The 23,513-nt window shown below is 52.0% G+C and overlaps 12 protein-coding genes and 2 non-coding genes across 14 annotated transcripts; 7 read left to right on the top strand and 7 right to left on the bottom strand.

Moving 5' to 3' along the window:
* Positions 1-232: 232 nt before the first annotated feature.
* BDQ94DRAFT_72814 (uncharacterized protein) lies at positions 233-521 on the top strand. Its single transcript, XM_026776411.1, has one exon. It carries the CDS (start codon positions 285-287, stop codon positions 477-479), a length of 195 nt encoding a protein of 64 aa, XP_026631073.1. The 5' UTR covers positions 233-284; the 3' UTR covers positions 480-521.
* BDQ94DRAFT_t30 lies at positions 245-317 on the top strand. Its single transcript has one exon. It is a non-coding gene; the product is annotated as a tRNA-Thr (tRNA).
* A 496-nt stretch (positions 522-1,017) lies between the features above and the next one.
* BDQ94DRAFT_166269 (uncharacterized protein) lies at positions 1,018-1,569 on the top strand (the record flags this gene model as incomplete). The annotated part of the gene is made up of 2 exons (XM_026770505.1): positions 1,018-1,455; positions 1,519-1,569. The coding sequence occupies 2 exons, from the start codon at positions 1,018-1,020 to the stop codon at positions 1,567-1,569; spliced, it is 489 nt and encodes a 162-aa protein (XP_026631072.1).
* Positions 1,570-1,683: 114 nt separating this feature from the next.
* BDQ94DRAFT_135575 (putative RNA helicase-like splicing factor (HRH1)) lies at positions 1,684-4,786 on the bottom strand. The gene has a single exon (XM_026764696.1). It carries the CDS (start codon positions 4,708-4,710, stop codon positions 1,903-1,905), a length of 2,808 nt encoding a protein of 935 aa, XP_026631071.1. The 5' UTR covers positions 4,711-4,786; the 3' UTR covers positions 1,684-1,902.
* BDQ94DRAFT_135574 (uncharacterized protein) lies at positions 4,774-5,783 on the bottom strand. Its single transcript, XM_026764695.1, has one exon. The coding sequence runs from the start codon at positions 5,235-5,237 to the stop codon at positions 4,782-4,784; it is 456 nt and encodes a 151-aa protein (XP_026631070.1). The 5' UTR covers positions 5,238-5,783; the 3' UTR covers positions 4,774-4,781.
* A 147-nt stretch (positions 5,784-5,930) lies between these two features.
* Positions 5,931-8,651, bottom strand: BDQ94DRAFT_72809 (ATP-dependent RNA helicase SUV3). The gene is made up of 3 exons (XM_026776410.1): positions 8,280-8,651; positions 7,087-8,201; positions 5,931-7,037 (listed from the first exon to the last, which is right to left on the bottom strand). The coding sequence occupies exons 1-3, from the start codon at positions 8,445-8,447 to the stop codon at positions 6,053-6,055; spliced, it is 2,268 nt and encodes a 755-aa protein (XP_026631069.1). The 5' UTR covers positions 8,448-8,651; the 3' UTR covers positions 5,931-6,052.
* A 254-nt stretch (positions 8,652-8,905) lies between these two features.
* On the top strand, positions 8,906-12,165 carry BDQ94DRAFT_72790 (Sec1 family protein). The gene is made up of 7 exons (XM_026776409.1): positions 8,906-9,190; positions 9,252-9,289; positions 9,381-9,468; positions 9,529-9,675; positions 9,726-9,928; positions 9,975-10,441; positions 10,493-12,165. The coding sequence occupies exons 1-7, from the start codon at positions 9,157-9,159 to the stop codon at positions 11,601-11,603; spliced, it is 2,088 nt and encodes a 695-aa protein (XP_026631068.1). The 5' UTR covers positions 8,906-9,156; the 3' UTR covers positions 11,604-12,165.
* Positions 11,799-12,608, bottom strand: BDQ94DRAFT_166265 (putative G-patch domain protein; the record flags this gene model as incomplete). Its single annotated transcript, XM_026770504.1, has 1 exon — positions 11,799-12,608. One exon carries the CDS (start codon positions 12,606-12,608, stop codon positions 11,799-11,801), a length of 810 nt encoding a protein of 269 aa, XP_026631067.1.
* A 250-nt stretch (positions 12,609-12,858) lies between these two features.
* Positions 12,859-14,253, top strand: BDQ94DRAFT_166264 (putative oxidoreductase; the record flags this gene model as incomplete). The annotated part of the gene is made up of 2 exons (XM_026770503.1): positions 12,859-13,035; positions 13,108-14,253. The coding sequence occupies 2 exons, from the start codon at positions 12,859-12,861 to the stop codon at positions 14,251-14,253; spliced, it is 1,323 nt and encodes a 440-aa protein (XP_026631066.1).
* BDQ94DRAFT_135569 (NAD-dependent epimerase/dehydratase family protein) lies at positions 14,250-15,990 on the bottom strand. The gene is made up of 4 exons (XM_026764694.1): positions 15,845-15,990; positions 15,542-15,776; positions 14,986-15,442; positions 14,250-14,927 (listed from the first exon to the last, which is right to left on the bottom strand). Exons 1-4 carry the CDS (start codon positions 15,871-15,873, stop codon positions 14,533-14,535), a joined length of 1,116 nt encoding a protein of 371 aa, XP_026631065.1. The 5' UTR covers positions 15,874-15,990; the 3' UTR covers positions 14,250-14,532.
* A 772-nt stretch (positions 15,991-16,762) lies between these two features.
* On the top strand, positions 16,763-17,217 carry BDQ94DRAFT_72783 (uncharacterized protein). The gene has a single exon (XM_026776408.1). It carries the CDS (start codon positions 16,843-16,845, stop codon positions 17,170-17,172), a length of 330 nt encoding a protein of 109 aa, XP_026631064.1. The 5' UTR covers positions 16,763-16,842; the 3' UTR covers positions 17,173-17,217.
* Positions 17,218-17,665: 448 nt separating this feature from the next.
* Positions 17,666-17,757, top strand: BDQ94DRAFT_t31. The gene has a single exon. It is a non-coding gene; the product is annotated as a tRNA-Gln (tRNA).
* Positions 17,758-18,171: 414 nt separating this feature from the next.
* On the bottom strand, positions 18,172-19,898 carry BDQ94DRAFT_181420 (cytochrome P450; the record flags this gene model as incomplete). The annotated part of the gene is made up of 5 exons (XM_026773879.1): positions 18,172-18,346; positions 18,396-18,562; positions 18,621-18,731; positions 18,786-19,636; positions 19,688-19,898. The coding sequence occupies 5 exons, from the start codon at positions 19,896-19,898 to the stop codon at positions 18,172-18,174; spliced, it is 1,515 nt and encodes a 504-aa protein (XP_026631063.1).
* Positions 19,899-20,972: 1,074 nt separating this feature from the next.
* On the bottom strand, positions 20,973-22,587 carry BDQ94DRAFT_166261 (cytochrome P450; the record flags this gene model as incomplete). The annotated part of the gene is made up of 2 exons (XM_026770502.1): positions 20,973-21,619; positions 21,699-22,587. The coding sequence occupies 2 exons, from the start codon at positions 22,585-22,587 to the stop codon at positions 20,973-20,975; spliced, it is 1,536 nt and encodes a 511-aa protein (XP_026631062.1).
* Between the last annotated feature and the right edge of the window lie 926 nt (positions 22,588-23,513).

The raw sequence follows: 23,513 nt of genomic DNA, 5'->3' as shown, positions 1-23,513 counted from the left end.
GTCCAGACAGCACGACGATTCAGATTAACACTTGGAGACGACTTACTAGTAATGAAAGAGGCTAGCAGGGTCTTATGCTTCCAGGAATCTGTGGGAAACACGGTTCCATCACTCCTGGTATAAGTCTTAATCTTATCACGATTGTTCCATCCATGACGGTGTAACTGCCGAGCCACTTTTCATCTATCCGTTAATCATGTTACGCATTGTTATACCCAAGGGTGAAAGAGCAATACATCAACCAGCTTCTATGGCTCAGTTGGTAGAGCGCATGACTAGTAATCATGAGGTCCGCGGTTCGAATCCGCGTGGAAGCATTTTTTGCCCTTTCGCTTTTTGCCATCCATATCATCCGGTTTAGGCTCAACCAACGATTAATTGCTGTTCATTCCGTTCATCTTAATAAAATTCTTGGAAAGCAACCCTATGCTCATCATTTGTTCTATAACATAGAAGCACTCTTGAAGAAGCTAGTGTAGTTGGCGGTCCACACCCACTCACCACTTAATGAACCAAGGAACTTCGAACGTCCAAACTATATATTCAGCTCAGACAACCCCATCAATTTACCCAGAACCAGGCATCCACATCCTCAACCCAGTTTCACCAACACAACTGAACTTACCTACCATCATTCTAATCCCCAACCCTGCACGCGTTCACAAGAAAAATGTAGATCACTGCAACCTCACAACCTAATCACATCTTCAAGACCAGTAGCTACGGAGTATCGTGCGCTGACTTCCCGATTTGTACACCCTTACTTTCTTGAACTGACTTATTACCCAGAAGTATACCAAACCAACCTAGTGCATGAATCCTAACTCTCAAGGGGTCTATTGCGGATACCACAAGTAGTGGCAATTGGCTACCGTCTATCATAACTATTATTTCTCTGAGTCCCCTCCCCTTCCCTAGACCCCATAACCATCCCCCATACCAGTAGATCTACTACCCCTACCACCACCCTTCAGCCCAAATCAAAAACAAACACTCCCTATACCACTGGCATCCACGATGTCCCCCACCCCCATCACCAAATCCTCCCTTATCGGCGCCTGGACCCTCGTCTCCTACATCGCCGAGCCCCCCAATCCCCAAGACGATGACTCTCCTACCCACTACCCCATGGGCCCGGACGCACGCGGCACCCTCGTCTATACCCCAGACGGCCAAGTGACCGTGAGCGTGCTGCCAAAAGTTACCAAGAAGGCGTGGGAGAATTCCAATGACGGCGTCATGTACGCGGGCCGGTACTGGATTGAATATAGCAATGGCAGTGAATGTGATAATGATGGGGATAAAAGGCAGCAGCCTGGTGGCGTTCCGGTTGTACACCATGAGGTTGACATGGCATATTCGGCGGAGTTCGCGGGGTCGCAGAAGCGGGAGGCTATGATTTCTCCGGAGGGGAGGTTGAGGTTGTCCGGGTTGAAATTGTTCGAGGTAGGGATGGTGAGTGTAATCTTTTCTTTGGGAGGTGATGGTTGTTGCTGATGGTGTTTGGGGTGGTGGTAGGAGCAGAAGATGAAGCCGGTGTTGGTGTGGGAGAGGGTGAACCGGTTTTGATGATGTGATGTGGTGAAGGTGAATTAAGGGTTATTAACAGAGAGAGGGAAAGAATGAGCTGGCTGCTGGGAGTCAAAGCACTGATGCGTGATCTTTAAGGCACCAGAATCAAATCCGTAAGCAACAATCAGTCTATTCGATACATTCACAAATATCTCATTAGAATACATCTCTAGCCCAAGAGTGAAAAAAGCGAGCCATCTGGCGTCGCATCAAGATTCGTAAGGGGTATGTTTTAAACTACCATATATATGCCCGAAGAATGGTATTAAAAGGGAAAGAAAAATGCCAAAGCAAGAGGAGTGGAATAGGTAGCCATGAAAATTCCGAAGATCAACCCCAGGTACCACCACCTCCACCACGACCCTGCCGTCTCTGTGCGGATAGACGCCAATCATCCTCGCCGGCAAAGCGGTTGTGGAGAGGCTGAATCCGCTCGGCCTTCTTACGTTTCGACAGACGATCAGTGGGTGCCACCTTGAAGAAAGTCGGAGCGGCCTCAACAAGCCACTTGGGCTCGATGGAAGTTGTGCAGTGCATGTACTCCTTCGTCGTAAGAACAAGAGTATGGTAGATGACATGCTCGGAGGGTTTGCCAAACAGTGCCGAACTGGGATGCATGTAAACCGGTGTGCCCTCGACAAGAGTCTTGTACCCTTCCTGAGGGTCCTTGCGAGCTGCATTTCGGAAGAACCCCGTACAAAGTGCCTGGCGTACTTTGAGGGTGTTTCTTCCGCAGGAGACGATCTTGTGGTGGTAGCGATCCATGATACCAAGCAGCTGCTGACGGACGTCCTGCGCACGGCGAATCTGACGTGCCTGGATGAAGTTCTCAAAGCACCAGGCATTGTTGAAGTTGGAGTGTTTCCATCCGTTATAGACGTTGAGAAGGGTCAAATGGTCGCCATGGGGATCGTGGAACTTGGCCTTCTTCTGATCCGCTTGCTGCTGCTTTTCCTTGGGACGGTAGAAGACCGACTGAATGGAAAGCATGGCCACAATGCTCAGCATCTCCTCCGAGCATCCCATGTCGACCGATGCGATGAGAACCTTGGCGAGGGCCGGCTCCATTGGGAAGTCTGCCATCTTTCTGCCCAAGCGAGTCAAAAGACCCTCGTCATCTAAAGCCGACAGTGCATACAGTTCCTCCAAGGCAGTAAGCATAGTATTCGTTGGCGGAGGATCCATGAAGTCGAAGTGCAGCAAATCGTTGATGCCCATCGCCTTGAGCATGAGGATAGTGTGTGAAAGGTTCTGACGTTGGATTTCGGGGATCGTGGTTGGCAACATCTCTGACTGGTATGCGGCTTCAGTGTACAACCGGAAGCATTTTCCGGGACCGGTTCTTCCTGCACGGCCAGCACGTTGCTTCGCCTGGGCCTGCGAAATTGGCGTGACTACCAAAGAGTCCATACCCAGCTTGGGATCGTAGGCGTTCTGCTTGACGAAACCAGGATCGATGACGTAGTAGATATTATCAATGGTAATGGACGTCTCAGCAATGTTTGTGGCGATGACAACCTTCCTACCTCCTGGCGGCGCAGGCTCAAAAATCCTACTTTGCATTTCACTCGGAAGAGCAGAGTAGACAGGAAGAATGACCAACTCCGGTACTGTTGACCCTAAAGCCTTCATCCGTTCGTATAGAATCTCGCAGGCAGTATCGATTTCTTCTTGTCCTGTCAAGAAGAGCAGTATATCACCCGAGGGCTCCGTCAGGTGAATTTGCATAACTGTGATGAGAGCCGCATCAAGATAGTCGGACTCGGGCTCCTTCGAGTACATGATCTCGACAGGGAACGTACGACCAGGAATGGAGAAGATAGGGCAACCGTTGAAGTACTCGGAGAACTTCTCAGCATCCAGAGTAGCCGAAGTAACAATGAGTCTGAGGTCCGGTCTTCGCTTGATGGTCTTCTTGAGCAGTCCGAAGAGAACATCCGTGGCGATGGTTCGTTCGTGAGCTTCGTCAAGCATAATAACAGAGTACTTCTTCAAATCCGGGTCAAGAAGGACTTCTCTTTGAAGCATACCATCAGTCATGTACTTGATCTTGGTATCAGGACTCGTGCAATCTTCGAAACGAATCGTGTATCCAACCTCCGCGCCGAGTTTACAGCCGACTTCTTCCGCCACACGTTTGGCAACAGACATGGCTGCCACACGACGAGGCTGCGTACAACCGATGATACCGTTGTTTGCATAGCCTCCCTCAGCCAGGTACTGCGTTACCTGCGTCGTCTTTCCGGACCCAGTATCTCCGACAACAATCAACAACTGATTGTCGCGTACAGCATCGAGAAGTTGCTTGCGGAACTTGTAGACAGGCAGACTTTCACGCTGCTGTTTGATGGACATGCTGGTCCGCTTTCCGAAGGACTGGTTCTTGCCCATCGTGACCCGTTTCCACTCGGGAACCGAGTCGTCCGGCTTGGACTGCTGGGTACTCCGCAGATCAGCTGCGAATTTCCGCTCTTCAGGCGCAACCATGGGGTCCTGCCACTGCGCGTTGAGGTCGACCGCCGCAGCTTGCTCAGCTGCTTTGTCCTGAGCTTCCTGCTGCCTGATATCTCGTCGCTCCTTGGCCAGATTAGTTCCTGCCATCGCAGCCCGGTTCATAGAGCCATCGGGAGCCTTCACGACCCTAATCGGAGAGAGTTCCAGAGACATCTTAGTCTGACCAGCCAGGAAAGGCGGTTCCTCATCCCTGACTTCAATGTCGACATCCTCCTCTTCCTCAAACGTGCCTTCGCCTGTCAAGGTGGCATGGTATTCCTCATCGATGTCAGGATAATCTGCTGCGGAGACAGCGCCGGATGCAATTAATTGCTTGATCTCCCATCTCTCAGGAGAGGTCATGCGCTTCCTATTTTTCATAGGCTTTCCATCCGACTCTTCAATAACCGGCACCTCCGAACTCAGGTTACCATATCTGTCCTTTCCGGTCATGCCGTCAAGACGCTCCATATTTGCGCCGGACGCCAGACGCCGTTGAGGGATCAGATCAAGACCAGTAACCTGATCCACCTCCTTCATCGACAGCCCAATTCGAGAGCCTTGAATGCTAACCACCTTGACCTTAACCGGCTGGCCGCGAGATACCAAATCGGAAGGATGATTAACACGCGCTCCTTCCTGCATGGCCGAAACATGTACCAAGCCATCCACCTTGCCTTTCACACCAAGCAAGTTCACAAAGGCGCCAAAGTCCTTCACTCCCGTGACACGACCATCGTAGACCTTGTATAGCACCGGCTGATCATCCAACTCCACAGGCGGCGGTTTCCGGAAATACTCGCCATCCTCATCGCGGTCCCGACGACTCTTCCGCTCACTGTGTCCATTGCGATAATCATCCCTGCTGCTGTATTTACTCTTTGACCGGCCAAATTCATCCACCTCATCATCACCACCCTTCCTGCTATATCGAGGACTGTGCGATCGCGACCGAGACCGGTACCTATCATGACGTCTGCGTCCACGTCGGTGATCATCGTAATCGGGGCTTCTGCTGCGCTTCCTAGTACTACCGCGGTCATTTCTTGACGATGACTGTAGCGCCGGGGCAGGTTTCTCCTGACGTGCTTTACCCGCCAATCCCTCCAGCATAGCAAACGTATCATCCATAGCATCAGCCTTCGCATCGCCCTCCTCGACATCCTCCTCATCCCACTGCTGAACCTTATCCGGCACGGCCAATCCCTTGAACACACGCGCTTTCTTCTCTAAAGCATCCAGAACATCCATATCATCATCACCGGCCGAGGTATTCGTCGTTTCCGTCTTCTTCGACTTATACTTCGGATGCATTGTGAGCACCAGACGATCAATACTCTCCAGCAAACTCCGAGGGAACTCCGCGCCCATCTCCTCCATGCTCTTGCTGAAATCCGCAAATGAGCCGCATTTTAGGTGCTGGTCGATGACGAATTCCGCCAATGTTTTGTCGTTGACGCCGAGATGGTTCTGGATTTCGCTCGTGATCCGCGACACGAGCGAAAAGAGCTCCAGCGACTGGAGGTCGTCCATGGCGGATGGAGGGTATTGTGGTTGTGTTCGGCTCTGGAGATGTGAGGTGGTATGGATGGATGATTGGACTAAAGGTCAGGGTATGTCGCGAGAGAGTGCAAAACACTCCTCTTGTCGCAAAGTGAGGACTGCGTCTTCTCTCCGCGGTTCTGGAACCGGCAAAGCTCACTGGCGCGGAAAATCGTTGTGGCGTTTTCGGGAAATCCGCCACCGATAAGATAAGCAGCTCTAGTTATCTACTCTTACGCTGAGTATAACACTAGTGTGTATTTCTAGGGATAAATTGCAAGTAATATGGTATTATCATAAGTCTATGCAATTATATTCATGTCGTACCATGTGTGATGTGCTTAATGATGGAGAGGACGTCGTGGCGTCTTCTGGAGTCGAGTTTTGAATTATGTACATGATCATCTCAACAAAACAAAGTATATTACATGTGCGTATATGGTATCTATGCAGCGCGCGCTTGGGGAGCTTCTCCAGACTCTTCAGGCCGCTCTTGCAGCTGCTCTTCCATCTGCTCTTCGTCAGCGGACAGATCAACGGCGGCAGTTTCATCTTCAGTGCCATATGAGTCAACATCTGCGTCGGCGAGCAGCCGTTTCTGCTCCTGAATCTGCTTCTGCAGCGCAATCTGACGTCGAAGAGAGGCATCCTTTCTGAGTTTCTTGTTGGCCGAAAATTCGGTCAATGCTCGAACCATCCTCTCCTCCACCAGCTGCTTGACATGGGACGCCAATGTTCTGTCCGTGAAAACTCCGCCACACCGGTAACTGAGCCACAGATACAAGATGACCGATTTGTGCAAGGTCTCTAGCTCGTTAAGGTACTCCTTGTTACCGGACACCGGCTCTTCCAAGATCTCAAGGTTGAGCGCCTGGATGTCTAACAGACGACCATCGGAATGCTCTGCGACGCATTGAATAAAAGCAATGGCAGCGTCGCGGCCTGCGATGAGCCTGGTGTGCATAGGCGAGGCCATGAATGTAAGCTGGTCTGCCGTCCGCAATCCATCGACAGTATCAATGACCTCGGCGTTCTCCAGCTGGTTGCGAGGATCACACAAGAAAAACAGCGGGTGGACCTGAGAAACCACCATCAAGCGCTTGATCAAGTATTCTAGTGGAACATTGCTCGGGAAGTATGCTGCAACTTTCTGGTAGACGGAGTCGGGAGGGAGGATACCGGCTGACACGAGCGGTGGGGGTTCGCTCTCCATTGCCTCGCGAATATAAGGTAAATCAATATCTTCCAAAGAAGTCACATAGCCGACGTTGGTGTCGTCCTCGGAGCTGCTTCCATTCTCCTGCTGTTGCGCGGCAGACCGATACCGTCCAGCGCGTCCACCGATCTGCTTGATCTCAGGCACGCTAAGTCTCTGAAGGCCTCCGGGAACCCGTTTGATCAACGTTTCGAAGATGATGCGCTTGCAGCTCCTGCTACAATTAGACACGATACAATGACGATAAGTAGAAGGCAACTCACAAATTCAAACCCATACCGATGGCGTCACTAGCAACGAGAAAGTCGTAGTCATTGTCGGGGTCGTTGAACAGACTGGCTTGCTGGGTCCGGATTTCAGCCGGCAGACTGCCGTAGACGATAGCTGCCCGCTTTCCAGTAGTCTTCTCAATGTCTGCTTTCAATGCGTGGATACCGACGCGAGAGAATGACACCAAACAATCTCCCTTTTGAAGATTCTTCAGGTCACCTTTGAGACTGCGGTTCTGAACTTTCAACGGATTTAGTCGCTCATACCGATGGATCTCGAGCTTGTCGCCAGTCAAGGCAGCCAATTCTTTGATCAAGGGCACAGCTCTGACTTCACCGCAGAGATGAAGTTCCGTGGCACGCGCACCGAGCACGGCACGAGTCCAAGCCCACCCACGGTGAGGGTCTGCAATCATTTGGATCTCGTCAACAACACCGACCTCATATTGATCTCCCAAACTAACCATCTCAACGGTGTTGCTAACAATTCTGGAGGGCTTTCCATCTTCCGGGATCTTGACATCGTCACCAGTGATGAGGCTGCAGGAGGTTCCATTCGCTTGGAAGCGATGAAAAACCTCCTGTGCCAGCAACCTCAAGGGCCCAGCGTAAAAGCCGCGCTTCGATGCTTCCAAACGCTTGAGCGCGTGATACGTCTTTCCCGAATTGGTCGGTCCCACGTGCAGATGAATTGTTCGCTGCAAAGCGCGAGCTTGTGGATACCACTCGGCCGGGCGTCGCAAATCCGCCACTTTCTTCTGTGCTTCGAGATTGGGGGCTGAGTATCTCGACGTGACATCCTCTGCGTACATGTGGAACTCCAATTCGTTAATCAGACCGCGAACGCCATTTTGGAGGTAAGATCTATGCAGCGCATCCTTGATATGGCGTAACGGACCAACGCTTTTTCGCTCGTCCATTTTACATGCGTTCAGCATGGTTCGTTCAAACCGGGACCAATTAGCCAAAGCCGGATCATCTTTATCTGTGAGATTTTGCCGGTAGATGCTCAAAGCGTGTGTTACAACGCCCGCGAAATCTTTGGCTGCAAGCGTTTGTCGGGTGTTCCTTCTCGATGTGTAGGCCGGGGGAGCAGATCTTTTGGTAGACTATAAGTAGGTCAAAAGTCAGCCATTTGAAACTAAGAAATAATCGGCAAGTTATGGGGTAGGGCGATGAATATGTACAGTAGCTTCCTCGACTTTCTTTTCAAGGCTTTGTAAATGGCGCTGTTTCTTGGAAGGCCTCCCGGATCTCTGCAGCACCGGAGATGTCACAAATGTCCTGACGGGACGTGACACCGACTGGAAGGTGCAGAAGAGGCAATAGTTGCCTCTGCGACTCCATGACTGCATCCCACCGAGCTGTGCCGGGAGCAATGTCAGCTCGAACGATCGCCGTTGCTGTCAAGCTGCGGAGCGGGTTTTGCGGAGATCGGGGAAGTACTTAAGAACTGCTGGAGGCACGAAAAGAAGGAAACGAGGGACTGATTTGAAAAATCCAAAAGGAAACGATACAAGTAACCCCTGACCAGTCAGAGACCAATCACCACATCGTCCTGCAGCCGCGCGCGAGGGAGGAATAGTCGATGAGAACCAAGGATACTATCTGGATGGCAATCATTTGCCATCGGCTTTTTCTCGCGGCCTGGGTGCCTGGGTGCCTCATTGCCTCATTGCCTGCAGCTGGCGATCGCCGCCGACTAACCGGAAAAGGAAGGGAAGGGGCCACACCGCCTGGCGGATCGGGAGATTAGACAGGAAGAATGATGCTTTTGACCCGCTGGGGAGGAAGAGCAGAAAGAGGGTCTCTTCTTGTCTCAGTCTCCAGTCTCGGGGATATCCTGAGTCCCGACTTACGTTTCAAAAAGAAAGCCTGCCCGCATCGCTGGTGTCCATCTCGGCTGCCCCTGAGTATTATTCTCCATTGCTTCCCCCCCTCCATTGCTGGCTCTGGCTGTGCCTTATCTTCCGGTTCCCTCCCGACCGCTCCCCCGTCATTCCCCTCCCCAGCAATCGTGAAGTCTAGTGTCTATGCCCCCGTGAGGGCTGCCGGTCAGCCACAATGAGCACCTCAATCCTCAACATCCAGCGTGATCGTGAGTACTTTATCTTTCTTATACATATAAGCTATTCAAGTATTAACTACTTATCCGCTAGTAATTTTGAACACGATCCGTTATGCGGCGGGTAATGAGGTGCGATTGCTTTCCCTCCCCTTCTCCTTTACCGTGGATTTGGCCCCCGCCTCGTTTCACCCCGCCGCAGAACTAACGTTTTTGTCTACAGTGGAAGGTTTTGGTGGTGGACGAGACCAGTCGCAAGCTAATCGACAATGCTGTCAGTGAGGATGATATCCTCAACCTCAATGTCACCAGTAAGTTCCCCTCGGTTTATTCCTCGTCGTCCCGGTGCGGCGCTAATGGCCTCCCGCAAGATGTTGAACAGATCGAGCATCGGCGCTCCCCCAATCCTACGATGGATGCGCTGTATATCCTCTCGCCCCTTCCACACATTGTCGACTGTATTATGGCGGATTTTGAGAGGAAGAGATACCGGAAAGCGTGGTTGGTTTGGACATCATGTCGGGCGCCTGCTTCCTCAATGGCCGCTTGGTGCTGACGTCGCTCGCAGTTCTCGACCCGGAGCAGCGCGCTAGATTGGATCGTTCCCAGCTGGCTCGCGACCAGATTGCCAATGTTCAGATCATGAATGCCGACTACTTCCCCAGGGAATCGCGCCTGATTACCTTTCGAGATCCGTGGAGCTTTCCGGTGTTGTTCCACCCTGGTTGTAATCATCTGATCCGCGCGCACTTGGAGGGGTTGGCACAGAAGGTGAGCTAGGCTACCTGTGCAGATTGAGCTGGTATTGACGGGACAGATTGTGTCGCTTTGTGCGAGCTTAGGAGAATACCCAGTGATCCGGTACTACCGCCCCCGGGCCCCGACACACGAGGCCAGCGTACTGTGTTCACATTTGGCGCGGTTCATTCAAAATGAGCTGGACCAGTTTGCGCAATTCCAGCGCGACTTTCCGCCCCCGTCCCCCAGACCGCGCGGAGTGCTGTTGATCGTGGATCGGTCTATGGACCTGATCGCGCCCCTGCTACATGAGTTTACGTATCAGTCCATGGTGCACGATCTGCTCCCTATCAGCGATGGCGACAAGGTCACGTATAAGACCGTCATCAACGAGGGAAGCCACAACGAGGAGCTCAAGGATATGGAGATCAACGAAGAAGACAACGTGTGGGTGGAGTATCGCCACATGCATATGAAGGACGTGCTCGGCAAGCTGGGTGAAGACTTTGCCAAGTTCCGAGCTGCGAACCCTCAGTTTGCGGAAGAGTGAGTGACGGCACATTTGATCGTTTCGACCCCTTACTAACGGCGCTGCAGCAATAACAAAGCGAACGTGAACACTATCAAGGACATGCTGGCGGGTCTGACAGAGTTTCAAAAGGGAAGAGATGCTTATACACTGCATCTTAACATGGCGCAAGAGTGTATGAGTTACTTCCAGAAACACAAGCTCCTCGAAGTAAGCTCGGTTGAACAATGCTTCGCCACCGGCATGGACGAGAACTACAAGAAGGCAAAGAACCTGGCTTCCCAGCTCGTGCAATTGCTAGACGACGATGCGATCAAGCAGCCAGAGAGACTGAGACTCTTACTGCTCTATATTATTTACCGGGGAGGTATCCTCGCGGGTGACATCCGGAAGCTTTTGGCACACGCGCAACTTGCACCGCAGGACGGTGAAATTGTGGCCAATCTCGACCTACTTGGAGCCCGTGTGGAGAAGCCATTGAAGGACGACAAGCCACCCGTGCAGCCGCTGTTCACCAGGAAGCCACCGTCCGGGCCCATTGACGAAGAGGAAAGCCTCTCGCGCTACGACCTGAACCTCAAGTTGATCTTGGAGGAGCTGGTGCGGGGCACGCTGGACCCCAGCGTCTTCCCGTTCACGCGGCCGCACACGGATACCGACACGCCAGGACAACAGGAGGGTCTCTCCCAGGCGTCGCTGCGCAGTGCCAAACCGACGTGGGCCCGGACGCGGTCGACAGGCGAGCAGCCGAAACAGCGGATCATCGTGTTCATGGCAGGTGGTGCTACATATGGAGAGGCACGTACATGCTACGAGATCTCGCAGACGTGCGGCAAGGACGTGTTTCTGGCTACATCGCACATGCTGTCTCCCGGATTGTTCCTGCGCCAGGTGGGCGATCTTAGTGTAGACCGACGCCGGCTGGACATCCCCGCCGAACGGCCCAAGCCCACAGCGCCGGCGCATCTCTTCGAGCGGGAAGCTCCACCGGCGCCGGCACAGCCGGTGAAGAAGCCGGTCCCGGTTAATCTGAAGCCGATGGCACCGACATCCGCGCTGGCGACGATGTCACTGGGGACGAACGGCAAAGCGGCGAACGGAGCAGCGCCGCCGGAGAAGGAGAAGGACAAGAAGGAGAAGAAAGAGAAGAAGGAAAAGAAGCACCGGTTTTTCCGGTAGCCTTGTCATTCTTTCAGCTTCAGCCTCATCCCGCAGCACCTTACTGCGGACATTAATACTAGCCTCTAGTATCTTCTGTGTATGTAGTGACTATGTAAGTACCATGCAGACAGACAAGAACCCTAATACTTATTCAACTCCTGGGTATATACCAAACCAATCAACGCCCCCATAAAAACCAAATACATAAAATACTCATTTCCCACCCAAATACCTCAACACATCCTCATCCCGAAAAAACAACTCCCGCAACCTCTCCCCCTTCTTCCTCTCCTCCAGCTGCCCCCTCCTCACCTCCTTCGCATTCAACACCTTGGCCTTCTGCTTCTTCTGTACCCTCCCACTCTTATCCTTAACCTCAGGAACAACAGCCCCCAACCCCACCGTATCCTCCTTCACCTTGCCCTTCACCGGCTCCCGTATTCCCTCTCGACCCTGGGGTCCCAATCCCACCCGCGAATCAGGATCCCAGCCGTAGGCAGCCAAGTAGCGCAGTCCAGGACGTGTGCGGTCTAGATGGGACGGTGGGTGCGAGTGCGGGAGACTAAGTTGGTGCGGGAGGGTAGCTTCATGTATATGCCTCCTCCTCCTGCTCCTTTCTTCTCCTTCTCCATTGTCTGTTGTTGTTTCTGATGTGTGGTGGGTAGGTGTAGTATAGGGGAGATTGCAGACGGGGCAGATGTCATCATCATCATCTTCTTTCTGTGGATGCGAAATTGGTTCTGATTCCGGTGTCGGAGTAGCGGGATTCGACTTCGAAAGGACAATCGAGAGGTATTTATTCGCTATGCTTTGCCCGGTCGAGGCGGGTGTAGCTGGTTCGGAGGATATGTGTGTTGTAGAATCAGTGGTAGAGAGGTGGTGCTCCGAGGAGCGCACGAAAGGCACGCGCTTGCGACGGATCCCTGCGCCGAAGACTCGTTGGTCTTCCAGCGGGAGGAAGTATTCATCATCATCATCGTTGTTGTTGTTTTCTTCGTTGTTGTTTTGGTGAGGGGGTGGCATTGTCCTCTCAATACTGTAATTTGTTGTGATGTAAGGAGGAAGAAGAAGGAAGAAGAAGAGAGGGGGGTAAAGTGCTTAATGGCAGCTATGAGTGGCGGGAGATCAGCCGCTAAGATATATGTACTTACCTCCGACGGTGGTTCTCGAACTTAACTCCGTCCGGACGAAGACAGATATATCTGTCTTAGTCTCCTCCGCTCTCTCTCTCCCCCTCCCCTTTCACCACATATATCAATCTCTCAAAAGCACAATGCCCATCCCCATCATCACCACAGCAATAACAGAGGGCACGAACTCCATCCCGCACCTATGGACAGTTCTCAAAATCCTCCCCTGGGCGGTCCTCCTCGCCGCCCTGAAATATTATTTCGGGGGCGCCAGAAATACCTCTGAGCGGTTGATGCATTCGAAAGTCGTTATGATAACTGTACTTACCACCCACAATTCCCCTTCTCCCCGCAAACCTCAATACTAATATATAATTTTCACTTGGAAATAGGGCGGCACATCCGGCATCGGCGCGCAAGTAACCTCCGCCCTGGCCTCGCGCGGCGCCCAAATCATCCTCCTAACACAGCACCCCCCCACGGACATCTTCCTGGCCGAATACATCGAGGACCTCCGCCGCAGCACCAACAACCAACTAATCTACGCCGAGCAAGTCGATCTCTCGTCTCTGCACTCCATCCGCACCTTCGCGACGAAATGGATCGACAATGTGGCGCCGCGACGCCTGGACATGGTGATTCTCTGCGGGAATGCGGCGCCGCCTGTATCCCAGAAACGGAAGTTGACCGTGGATGGCATCGACGAGGAGTGGATGGTGAATTACCTGGCGAATTTCCATCTGTTGAGTATCCTGTCTCCGGCGTTGCGGGCGCAGCCGGCGCATCGGGATGTGAGGGTTGTGTTTACGACGTGCTCGAGTTATATTGGGGCTAAATGGGATCTGAGGCAGGTGGAGGCTTCTGCTGCCATTACTGCTGCTGCTGCTGCGAATGCGGAGGGGGATAATGGTGACGGGAGAAGGGTGGTGATGAAGAACGGCAAGCTACAACGGGAGAAGCCCAAGAGTAAGAAGAAGAAGACTAAGGGAGTCAGTTTGTATGGGCTGAGCAAGCTCTCGCTTATGGTGTTTGCGCAATCGTTCCAGAAACATCTGAATTCGTTTAAGCGGCCGGATGGACAGCCGTGCAGTGCGCGGGTGATTATGGTGGATCCGGGGTTTAGTCGCACTCCGGGGATGAGACGGTGGATGACGGGGGGATCGTTGTGGGGATTGTTGGTGTATCTGGTGACATGGCCGGTGTGGTGGTTGGTGTTGAAGTCGCCGCAGCAGGGGGCGCAGAGTGTGCTGTATGCGGCGATGGAGGCGGAGTATGGGCGTGGTGAGGGGGGTTGGATGATTAAGGAGTGCAAGGAAGTGGATTTGGCAAGGAAGGAGGTGAAGGATGAGGAGGCCGGGAAGATGCTGTGGGAGTTTAGTGAGAAGTTGATTGAGGCTAAAGAGAGGGAGTCCGCGGTGCGGAGGGCGTTGGCGAATAAGGAGAAGGAGGTGGCAGAGGAGAATGAGAAGAATAAGGCATCGGGGTCGGGGGCGAAGGAACAGACGCCGGGGTCGAGGAGGAGTCGGAAGGGGAAATAGTTGTATAAAGATTTCTTTAGTCTAGATTCATGGCTTGGGTTGGGTTGGGTTGTACATTATCACACATTGAAATTGATAGAGCTACGTGATCCAAGGTCTATCCTATCGCTGCATATTGCATGGCGAAATCAGTTACATCAACATCAAAGCTCTGCTTTCTAGATACAACAAGAGGGGAAAAAAAGGAAATTCGTCATCCAATTAGCAAGTCCAATCGTGTCTCTATCGATTTTCCTGGCAAAACAAAGAAGAAATTCTAAACATATGCGGGGTCATTATTTATTTCTGCAGCTTCTCCAGCAGCTCGGCCGGGGGCTGTTGGCGGTAACCCTGGGGGTTGTTGCGGGTCCACAGCCAGAGGTCCTCACAGGCCTGCTCGAGGGTGCGCTCAGCCTTCCAGCCCAGCTCGTTGTTGGCGCGCGTGGGGTTGGAGGTCAGGTTGAGGACGTCACCAGCACGGCGGGGAGCAACCTCGTAGGGGAGGTCACGGCCCACGGCCGCCGAGAAGGCACGGATCATCTCGTAGACAGTGCTGCCCTTGCCGGTACCCAAGTTCCAAGCACGGACTCCGGGGTTGTTGGCGCGGAGGTAGTTCAGGGCCTTCAAGTGACCATCCGCCAGGTCGAGGATGTGGATGTAGTCGCGGATGGCGGTTCCGTCGTGGGAGGCGTAGTCTGACCCAGTTAGTTTAGGTGCTGAGAATTGTCATATCTACTGCAAGAGGTAACGTACCATCTCCGAAGACGAGCAGCTTCTCGCGCTTGCCGGTAGCCACCTGGGCAAGGAGGGGAAGCAGGTTGTAGGGGACACCCTGGGGGTCCTCACCCATGATACCAGAGGGGTGAGCACCGGCGGGGTTGAAGTAGCGGAGCAGGGCACCGTTCCACTTCTGGGCCTCGGCCTCGTTGCCGGCCTTGATAGCGTTGTTGCGCTGAGCGTTGATGACGTCGGTGATGGCGGTCTCGACGGCGAACTTGGTGTTGCCGTAGGGGTTGGTGGGACCCAGAGGGCACTCCTCGGGGATGGGGATCATGTTGGGGAAGCGAGTGGCATCACCGTAGACGGTGGCGGAGCTGGAGAAGACGATGTTGGTGACATTGTGGCGGACCATGGAGCGCAGGAGGCAGATGGTGCCGTAGACGTTGACGTGGTAGTAGTCCAGAGGCTTCTCACCGGACTCACCGACGGCCTAGATGGCTGTCAGCCAGGAACCTCCATTTGATGCGCAAGAGATATGCAGAGAGGTAGATTGAGGCATAGGGAGGAAGAGGTTAGAGGGAAAGCGCACCTTCAGAGCAGCAAAGTGGATAACGCTGTCAATGTCGGGGTGGGCCTCGAAGACACGGTCAAAGCCAGCCTCGTCGGTGACATCGAGCTGAGCGAACTCGGCCTTCTTGCCGCTGATCAACTCAATGCGCTTGAGAGCCTCAGCAGAGGAGTTGTAGAGGTTGTCAGCGACGACGACCTTGTAGCCAGCCTCGAGGAGAGCGAGGGTGGTGAAAGAGCCAATGTAGCCCGTTCCACTGTTTGGGGGAGAATTGCGGGGTCAGCGGGTGCGTTAGAGAGACAAAGGCATTGATCAGAAGCTTACCCGGTGACAAGAACTGATCCAGCAGGCATGATGATGATAAGGTATGACTATGAGGTAGAGAGGGAAAGAGAGAGTCGGAAGAAAAAGAGGAAGAGAGAGAAGATGGAGGGAATTGGGAAGAAGATGAAACGGAAAGGTAAGATGGCGCAAACGGAGATTTGGGGGGGAAGAAAGTCGGGCGGCGGGGACGGGATATTTAAGGGGCGGCCGCAATTGGTGATTGTTTGGATGGAGTCACCCTCCCCATGTACCAAGTAGTAATTCAGGTACAGAAAGAGTAACTCACTTCTTCTTGCCTAATTGCCTCTCTACTGCCTTCCTCTCCCCCTCTATCCAATTCAAACTCATAAACCCCCTTATTGCTATTTCCACCTGCTGATCAACCAAGACAGTCTACGTAAACGGCCCTCGACCACGGGACGATCCATATTAATTCTCCCCCCGCCATATCCCACATCCTCCCACCACCACATCACACCATTTACTTTGCTCGAACTGAATATACCCAAGTATTCTGTAGTGGTGGTTATATGTATCAGTCTCACGGCCGCAGGATAGATGCATGCATGCTGCACTGCTGCATAGTATGTGCACAACAATCCAGTCGGAGTAAAGTTCAGGGAAAAAGTACTTACGGAGTTTTTCTACCCCTCCAGAGAGACCACATCCAGCCATGTGCATGTCCGTTGATATGCCAATACCTTGTCTGATCATCATCTTAATCCTCATCCTTCCTATCGGTTAATAAGTATCACACAAAGTAACTAGATGGATCGATAGGCTAGAACTGAAACATACACACGGCCCGAGACAAGTCCGTCACGGTTAATTGACTGACTGGCTTGAAGTATTGGGGTTGAATTGCACCACCACCACCACCACTACTAACTACATCTATCTATCTACTTACTTGATTCCCTGCTTCTTACAAGGTGCCATATCCGTAATTACTGACCACTTATATGCACTAATACTTATAATAGTATTATGATGGCACCATGCCATTCTCTCATTTTTCCCTTTTAACCAGGTCCAGGTCAAGGTACCACCAGTTCGGGCGGGTCCAAGACACACACCTCGAGGCCAAAGTTCCCACTCCACGACTAAGTAGCAAGTGTGAAGTGGACCGCTTCCACCCGATCCCAAGGGTCCAATCAATCGTGGGTGGGCTGTCACGCTGCCATTTGCCTCTTTCCCTTTCCCTCCCTCTCTCTCTCTCCGTGTGTGTGTGGCTCTTAATAAATCCGTGGTTGTTAAGGGGGCCAATTATGGTATTAGGGAAAAGATCTGCGAGTGTCAGATTGCTGTCTCTCTCCTGGAGTAGATAGTTAATTAGCTAGCTATGAGAGTCTGCTGGTGATGACGATGGTGATGATCAGGGAGATGAGGGATTATCCAAGTAGATAGATAGGACTAAATTAGGTCTGGACACCCATTTCAGGGGTAGATGCAGTGTATAGTAATCCCCCAGTAGCTTGTGAACGAGCACTGTACGGAGTAGATGAAGTAGTAGTAGTAGTGCCCATGCCGAACAGGTGGTCTTTGTTGGTCCGAGTCCCCACTGGTTTGCTTGCTTGCTTGCTAATAGCTTTCCAGATAGGATAACTAAACTCACAACTATCTCTCTGTCCCAGAACAGTAATACAGATGCTTGTAATAACCTTAGAAACCATGCAGTTGGTAGGCAGGCAGGCTATCTGCCCGCAACGTGGTTTACCTGTCCGAATAATCCCTCACTGCAGAGAGAAGGCGTTGTCCAAGTAGAGCTACAGCAATGGCAACTGATGAGTCGTAAATCGCCAGTGACAACTATCCGCATGCGGTTGTGTGGGGTAGTGGTTATCCCTTCGGATTTTGAGTACTCCTGTGCTTCGGAAGTTCCGACAACCCCGGTTCGAACCCGGGCACGACCTGATTTATTCATTGCTTTTTTATTATTTGTATAATATCTTTTTATTTTTTGTCTCCTTTGACATCAACATAGTCTGACATGGAAGGTGAGGATGAGTGGCTGTGGCTCTGCTAGTAGTGATAACCTGTATTTAGTGTGTATGGGATCGGTGATGTCTTAATATTTACGGTTCTAGGATGGATTGGTTACTGCAATAAAGTCACTTGTTAATTGACAACTAGTTCTGATCCTAAATCATTCTTTTTCATCATACAGTCATAAATTAACATCGTATCCATACAGGAGTGCTACAAATAACTTGTTAATCCAGGTTTATCGGCCGCTCAAGCATGATAAGAGTATGGTAGTAGGAAGTAGTAGTATGGCCCGAACTATATATTATTTCAGAGCCAGATTATACTCCTACTACTGACGGCTAATCCTCCATCATATCTGTCACCTTCGCATACACCCGCATCAGCCCCTTCTCCGTGCCAGGAACAATCCTATCGCGTGTGATGCGCATACTCTCCGGGCTGGTGGTCTCCACATCAAAGTTGAACCGTCGCACCACATGCGCAATCGTCAGGTAGAGCTCAATGTATGCCAGACTATGAATTTGGTTAGCAGACACCCCAACAGTGATAGGGCAGGACTGACTTCATCCCAATGCAAGCTCGACTTCCTCTCATAAATGATACAAGGTATCGCGTTAGATTAACCCCTTCCTCTGCAGCCTTGATCCAGCGCTCCGGGTCGAATCTGTCCGGCTCGGGAAAGAGGGACGGGTCGCGATGGACAAACCAAGTAGAAGTGCTCATTGGCGTCTGACAAGGATCTTAGATCATGACATGATTGCAAAAGCAGAGCGATAGAATCACTTACCCCCGGTGGAAGCACGTAGTCCTTGTACTTCAGAGTCTCAGTCGGTGCCACGCGGGGCAGCCGCATAATCAGTCCATAGGACAATCGTAAAGATTCGTTCACAACGGCCGTCTAGAGGTGCAAATCGGTTAGACGTATAGTCAGCGTTGCAGGCTCATGACATACCAAATATGGCAGCTTCTCCAACTCCGGCCAGGTCGCTGTACTGGTAGGTGTGGGCAGGACCTGCTTCAGTTCACTCCGCAGCTTGTCTCGTATGCTTCGGTCCCGCGACACGTAGTAGGTCATGATCATCAAGGTACTGGCGGTGGTCTCTGTCCCTGCACCAAGGAGCGTGAACACCTCGTCCTCAATGCGACGTTGGCTTCTTTCCGCGACTGGTAAGTTGGGGTCCGTCAACCGTTTGAAGATGGTCCGGTCTTCCTTCTCCGATACCTTGTCGTGCGTATTCTCGGATATAGTGCTTAGAATGGAACCCTGAAACTGGAGCATACCGGCCCTGCCGGGGAGCCATAGCGCCATCAGATGCAGCGGAATCTTGCGCATTGTTTCAGGCACAATGGGGAAGAAGCGGTTGAAGTGGGCAAGCCCGGTATTTTCTTCATTGCCTCCATGGACATCGCTGCGGAAGTCCTTGTCCTCAATGAAACCCCAGCGCTTTCCATAGCAGTAATAGGTGATCACGTCCGAAGTCAGCGCGGCAAATGCATCGCTCAGATTCACTAGACTCTGATCACGATAGAACCCTTCAAAGCGCCCCATAAGCTTTTCCACCCGCTCCTCAATGAAGGGAGATATAGCGAGAACGGATCGCTTGGAAAAGAAATCATTGAGGATATTACGTCGGAAGCGGTGATGTTCGTGGCCCATCGTACCGATCATAGAGTAGGGGAGCGCAAATGCGCCGTAAGCCAGAGGGTCCCTTTCGCGTTTGCGAGTGCTGGAGGCATAGATCTCATCATAGAAGGATGGGTCGCTTATATGGACTTCACGGGGGTTGATGCGAACAATTGGACCTGAGGGAGAATTTAGCAGAGCTTCAGCTGGTTAGATTTCCCCTTGCCTACCATATTGCTGATGCATTTTCTCGATCTGAAATAGAAACCTCCCATGGATGATAACATCATAGTAGAACTCATACAAATGTGTAACTGCTGCGAGTTTTGGCCCCGGGATTCCAGATAACGGGTGGAAATACAGACGATAGATAGATCGCAGGACGTAAAAGCTTGCGATACCGACAAGGGCGAGCCAGATGTGGGAGGTATCCAGAGCCATCATGGCAGGCTGTATGAAACGCCAGCGCAGTTGACTGAAGCTGTGAGAGAAGAGATCGGACATGGGCAGTGACGGTGCACGATAATATAAGTGTAAGCAACATACACCGACCCTGCTGCATCTTCTCGTGGCGCTGCCGGCCTTGCAGATGGCCGAGGAGGGGAACGGGAAGAGAAGCAACTGGCTCACCAACTACTGGTCACGATAGCTGCAGGCCGAAGTGTCACCCACTATCCTGGGGCCGGGGAGGTGCCACTAGACGGCATGGGGACATACTTAGCTAGTTTGGAGTCTAGAGCAAGACGGTGATGCACTCGCTAGAAGAAACCCCGCCTATCACTGCAGGGGAGATATATAGTGGTTGCGTTCGGGGGTAAGAATGACACGTCCATCCTCCGCATCCGGCATGTCCGAAGGTGATATGTTGTAATAGTACTCCATAGTATATTCTATCGGTGTGATGGCCCCCCCCGGCAGGGATTTCTCTTCACGCCGAATTGGTGTGCGAAATCAGAGGTTGCGAAGGGACAGCAACTAGTAGATACTAAGAGCGCGGGGTCGCAAGCGCTAATGCTGTATCGTCTTTAGCACGTCAGCTGTCTATCTATCTCTTTCAATAGGCTGATGGAGCTACCCATGCAGGCGCTATCACCGTCTGAAGCTACTACCCTTGGTTGGCCAGCTGAAAATACGGGCATGTGGCATGTGTCTTGTTCCCAGCAAGTTATCTCGCTTCTGACAGGTCTGGGTATCAGACAGATCCTGAGCTGTATCACTTCGGGCCTCTCAGTGGATATTACGCTGCAATCCTTTCAGATACCCGCTACGGCTGTCGAATCGATTGAAGTGGAAGTGACAAGGCTAAAGCTTGAAAGATGCTTGACTGCTGTTTGGGGATATAGATATAGTTCGATAATGTCATGAGACCCCGATAGAGGCGAGACACAATTGAGAGTACCAGTGATTGCTAGTACACATGCTTCATAAACCCTGACTAGGAACCATGAATGAATGGGGAATGTCCTTGTTTTGAAGCGGACTATAAACTCCGCCCGAGAAAAGATCAAGAAACACTCATTTCTGTCGCATCCGAAACTGCAACACAGGGCCCTCCTTCCCAACTGCGAAATGGTCCTTGATCTTGTATTCGCCTTGGTAGCCGACGCCCAATTGCTCCGTTCCCGGTGCCAGTCGTATATCATACAACCACAATGCCCGGGAAATAGTCAGCTCGAGCTCGAGAATGGCTACATTCCGCCCAATGCACGCCCGCGGTCCCATACTAAAAGGTGCAAATGCCTGCCGCTGCCGACTGAGCACCTCAGCGCTCACCCCCTCTCCTTGCTCAGTGCCTTTGTTGCCACACAGTAGCCACCGACTGGGATCGTACACAAAGGCGCGGTAGAAGTGGTCTTCACTGTGGTGCAACGCGTAGGTGGGAACTGCGACAACCGTGCCGGCCGGGAAATACCACTCTCCCACCCGAAGCCCTCCAGGGAGGACTTCTCGTGGCAGATCAGTGGGTACAGGCGGGCATACACGCATCGTCTCATCGATACAAGCGTGAAGGTAAGCCATCTGCGACAGATCGGGACCGGCAACGATCGCCTCCAGTGTAGGGAAGACAGCACGAATCTCTGCGCTCAGACGGGCGAGGATCGCTGGGTTATGAGCAAGATAGTAGAAGATGGCAGTTAATGTCGTATTGGTTGTGTCGTTACCTGATAGTTCAGCCGGTGAGTTTCAGCCAAATAATACAAACGGGGCAAATCCCACTTGGAACGGAATTTGTGAACATACCGGCTCCTAGCAGCGTCATAACCTCTGACATCAGTTCCGCCTCAGAATAGCCTTCATTGGTCTTCGGGTCCCGTGCTTGCTGCAGATAGTAGATGATATCTCGACGCTGGGTGGACTCTGCGGCGAGCCGAGTCTGCAACTGCTGCCGGGAGAAATCAATCTGTCGCTGGCGGTTGGCGACAGTACCGCGCCGAAGATACCTTTCCAAACCCAGGGAGCATAGAATAGGCATCTGCCCACAGATGTTCATGATACGGAGGTTCAAGGCCATCAACGGGAAGAAGAAGTGGTTGGCGTCGCTGAAAGAAGTGTTGAATGTCTTGCCGAAGCAGATCTCCCCAAGCGCATCGAAGACCACACAGGCACTCCAGTGCACCATATTTTTGGGCCTTGACCAGCTTCCAGGACGGGAACATGCAGATAACACCTGCTTATCGGGATGTTGATCACCTAGGGCGGCACACCAGTCGCGAATGGCTGACAAGATATGGGGTTCCATGCCACGCAGTGCCTGGCTGGAAAAGGCATGAGACATGACTCGACGTTTGCGAGCATGCACTGTGCAATCGATGGCATTGAAGATGCTCACGCCATAGAAGATGTTGTACGACTTGGCTTTCTGAACGTTGGCATGGAAGCCGTAGATGGGCTCCAACGCCTTTGCATCAAGAATGGAAACGCGCTGCGGGCCGACTCGCACAACGGGACCATAGCGTTGGTGCAGATGATATAGGTCCTCATGGCGATCGCCGCGTATGGCGTGAACCACCGAGTAGAGATTGGTCAGCTTGGCGACGAATGGGCCAGGATAGGAGGACAGTGGATGGAACCAAACTTGGTAGATAATGTAGCCAGCGACGGCGATGACTACACACCCCAAGAGATCCATGATGGCTGTACTTGTCAAGACCCGCCAGTGATTCTGAAGAGACCGTAGGGCATTTTCCAGCATGATCAAAAGTAGAAGTCAGTAGATCGCTAAGCGAGGGCGTGTATAGTTGAATGGGCTCAGAGTCATCAACTCGACTTCATTCAGCTTTCACTGGGCGAGCTCAGGTCCCAAGGTCTACCTTTTATGAGAAAGCACCCAGAATGAGGGATGCAATTTTGTTTAACTCATCCCAACACTCTCGTCGTTCTTTCCAACTTCGACATTGAAAGCCACGTTGGTCCACACTGGATCCAATTTTTACGTTCCTCAAAGATAATCATCTTTCCTCCTGTCTTATAGGCGGGACGTTGAACTAATCTCAAATATTAGGCTTAGCCGCCTAGGATTTGTGGATCCCTGGACAGTATAAACGAAGTTGGTGACCATCACAACCGAGCCACGTTCTGTGCCTAAGTATGTTGCTGTCACACAGCAGCAGTATTAGTGCTGATGGGCTGAACGCGCTTCAGTCGCAATTGCCAACTTTGCAAGGATAATGCTGGAGAGCATCACAGGTTGAGGCATTAGGGAACATGTAGCCTTGCATTAGTACTGTTGGGGCTGTCACTAAGCTGGCTAGCACAGTGTGACTATGCAATTAGCGTCCAGGGAAAGCCGCTAAACTCGTGCACGGCGCTTAACCAGCGATGAACAGACCTCTCTGGAGATCGATGATTTGAGCGTTTGTCTGCACACTCGCACACTCCTAAAAAATCAAGTGGGTACATCGGTACCTTCAGCTTCAACCACTGATATGTCGATTATTGTCAACACTTGTTGGACTCTCAAGGCCTCCCTTCACAATTGTGCAGGGTAATCATAGTGCAAGCGAATCACGTCTGTAGGTACCTCGGGGATCCAGACACCCTGGCTTCCAATGCACG

Source organism: Aspergillus welwitschiae, assembly GCF_003344945.1.
Source record: "Aspergillus welwitschiae strain CBS 139.54b unplaced genomic scaffold BDQ94scaffold_3, whole genome shotgun sequence".
NCBI classification, from domain to species: Eukaryota; Fungi; Ascomycota; class Eurotiomycetes; order Eurotiales; family Aspergillaceae; genus Aspergillus; species Aspergillus welwitschiae.
This window is presented reverse-complemented; position numbering and strand designations above follow the sequence as displayed.